At 31.9% G+C, this 3,029-nt stretch overlaps 1 protein-coding gene across 2 annotated transcripts; it reads right to left on the reverse strand.

Moving 5' to 3' along the window:
* Positions 1–469: 469 nt before the first annotated feature.
* On the reverse strand, positions 470–1,583 carry LOC137826769 (transcription factor MYB114). Of its 2 annotated transcripts, none has more exons than XM_090294300.1 (3): positions 1,273–1,583; positions 991–1,120; positions 470–910 (listed from the first exon to the last, which is right to left on the reverse strand). In XM_090294300.1, exons 1-3 carry the CDS (start codon positions 1,508–1,510, stop codon positions 508–510), a joined length of 771 nt encoding a protein of 256 aa, XP_090150426.1. In that variant the 5' UTR covers positions 1,511–1,583; the 3' UTR covers positions 470–507. The 2 variants fall into 2 exon arrangements, with proteins under 2 accessions (XP_090150426.1, XP_090150427.1); XM_090294301.1 differs by having other exon boundaries at positions 532–910; positions 986–1,120; positions 1,273–1,534.
* Between the last annotated feature and the right edge of the window lie 1,446 nt (positions 1,584–3,029).

The raw sequence follows: 3,029 nt of genomic DNA on the forward strand, positions 1-3,029 counted from the left end.
TATTATATTTTTACTTATTATATGTTAATGCATTCACAGTTTATTCAGAAATATTTTAAATAATTTTACCATAATTATTTAAACGCAATTGTTCCATTCAAATAAATATTCATTCAAATAAATATTGTTTAAACAAAATTGCAACATTTAAAAAAGTGTTGTCTAAACATTATCAAGAAAAACGTTGCCTAAATATTCTCTCCAAAAAACATATAGTACATTTAAATAAGTGTTGTCTTTACGAATGACAACATTTTACAAAACGTTGCCTAAACAATAGGCAACATTGAAAATGTGTTGCCTAAACATTATGAGAAAAAACGTTGCCTAAAAGTTATCCCAAAAAACGTTGCCTATTCTACCAATATAAGGCAACGGCTGCAAAAAAGTGTTGCCTAAACCTAAGCCCACGGCTGCATATTCCACGATTGGAAAAGCGTTGTCAAAGCGTTGCCTAAAGTTAAGACAACGCTTTTCCTACTTTAGGCAAAGCTTTTTAGGTGTTGTCTAAGGTAAAAAATGGTGTAGTGCAAGTTCTTCATCCCAAAGCTCAAACTCTCCATCTTTGGCACCAGGGAACCACATCATGTTGTCAACTGCAGTGTTATCTTCCTTCTCATCTAACAGAGTTTCCCACCAATTCTCACACCCTAATGAAACTCCTTCACTAACACCAACTTTCGAACTACTCATCACTTTTCCCTGCACCAAGGGCGATGCTTTTCGCAAAGTTCGAGGCACAGGCTTTATCACTTGGTGGGGTTTCCAACATGTTTCGGATTCTTTTACGTTGTTCTTGTTCTTGTCATCTTTGTTGTGAGAGTGTACCTTGCGGCGCATGTTGGTGTTCCAGTAATTCTTCACATCGTTTGAAGTTCTCCCCGGAAGTCTTCCAGCAATGAGAGACCATCTGCATCCACAAAGTTTTGACTGATATATAATATAAAACTATTTTCTTATTTTGGTGTCTCTAAATAAATCTTACAAAACCTGTTTCCCAAAAGCTTATGCAATCTGATCATCAAATCAATTTCATCTTCACCAAAATCTCCTCGCTTGATATTTGGTTTCAAATAGTTCAACCATCTCAATCTGCAACTCTTCCGGCATCTGTTCAACCCTACGTGTACAAAACACAACACATGACTCATAAATTATGTTTACTATTTATCATATTATACATCACAACACAACTTTTGAGGATGTCTAAGTTATTATATAGAGAAATGAAGAAAAGGAAAAGGATAATATAAAGAAAGAGGTGAATGAAACCTGCTCTTCCAGGAACAAGGTGCCATTTTCCTTCCCCGTAGAGTTGAACGCACTCTCTCAGAAGGTCATCTTCAGTTTGACTCCATGCTCCTTTCCTCACACCTGATAATGCTCCTTCCATGGTGAGGCAAGGTGCTTGCACACCAGTGATACCTTGAGAACGTAATATAGGTGGAGAGAAGAAGTTTTTCTCAAAAAGTAGATGAATCTTAAATATAAAGTTATTCTCAGAATACATAACCCTGTAAAATATATACAGAGAGAGAGGTAGGTGGTGTATACACACGTATCTAATAATTTGTGGTGAGAATGGATACAGGCTTGTTATCAAAACCACCGATTCCAATTTCTCTATCATAACGCTACATTACATCTAATGGTACAGTAAATTTATTTTGCAAATTATAAAGTTACATCTAATGATCATTTTGATGCCAATTAACCAATCTTCAATTTTTTGAGTAACTTTCATGGGATATTGGATGTAGTGGAATATGGGATAAAAATAAACAAGATGGAAAAAATATAAGTAAAAATCTCGTAACCTTATTATTTTAAGGTTGGTTAAAAAATAATATTTTGATATTTTAGAGAATTTTTTTTTATTGACATTGGTATCTCTGTTGGATATCTTTAAAAAACATGCAAGTAGTATTAAAATTGATGATACTCAATTTTCTACTATTCATATCTTTTGTGGAAATAGAAGAGAGTTTGGTTGGATAAACACTTAACATTTTTGAAATTTTCGCTGTGACTAATTATGCATTTTCACTTTAACAAATCTTTAAATAAAAACTATTTTTAAATATTAAAATAATTATTTATTATTTGACTAAATTAAAAATTATTTTATAAACTAAAAAAAATTAGATCTAAAATAGTTTCTATTATTAATAAAAATTTATAAAATAGTTTCTAACTTGATATTTAATAAATCAATAAAAGTGGCCCACTGAAAATCTAAAATATTATATGAGATCATATTTATCATTTAATAGCACCCCCACAAGCTGAAACATATATATCTTTCATGTTCAACTTAGATAAATTGTCATGAAATAGTCGAGGATGCAAATGTTTGGTCAACATATCAACCACTTGATTAGAGGAAGAAACTGAGATTAAATGAATGAGACCTTCTTGAAATTTAGTATGAACAAAATGACAATTAATTTAATTGAGTTTCGTCCTCTCATGAAACCTGTGATTCTTTGCTATGCATATAGCAGGTTTATTGTCATAATAGACAACAAAATATTCAGAAATATTAGTATGTAAATCCTGACATGAATATTATAACCATTGATGTTCATAAACAAGTCGAGTTAGTGCTCTATATTCTGCCTCTGAAAAAGATTTGGACAATGTAGAAGATCTGGACACTGTAGACTGCTTTTTAGACTTCCATAAAATTAAAGAGTTTCCCATAAGCACATAATAACTAGTGATAAACCTTCTAGAATCAATGCAAGTTCCCCAATCTGAATCAGAAAAAACTTTGATAATAATTTGATTATTACTGAAAAAGAATAGACCAAGACCAGGACATCCTTTCAAATATCGTAATACACAAAGAACTATTATCATATGAGGTTCTCGTGGATTTGAAATAAAGTGATTGAGTTTATGAACTGCAAAACTGATATCGGGCCTAGTGTGAGTAAGGTATAACAAACACCCAATCAATCTTCTATATTCATCTGGATTCAAAAGTAATGAACCTTCACTTTCAAAGAGAGGATAAGATGGTTCCA

Source organism: Phaseolus vulgaris, chromosome 8 (genome assembly GCF_051622355.1).
Source record: "Phaseolus vulgaris cultivar YP4 chromosome 8, ASM5162235v1, whole genome shotgun sequence".
Lineage (NCBI taxonomy): Eukaryota > Viridiplantae > Streptophyta > Magnoliopsida > Fabales > Fabaceae > Phaseolus > Phaseolus vulgaris.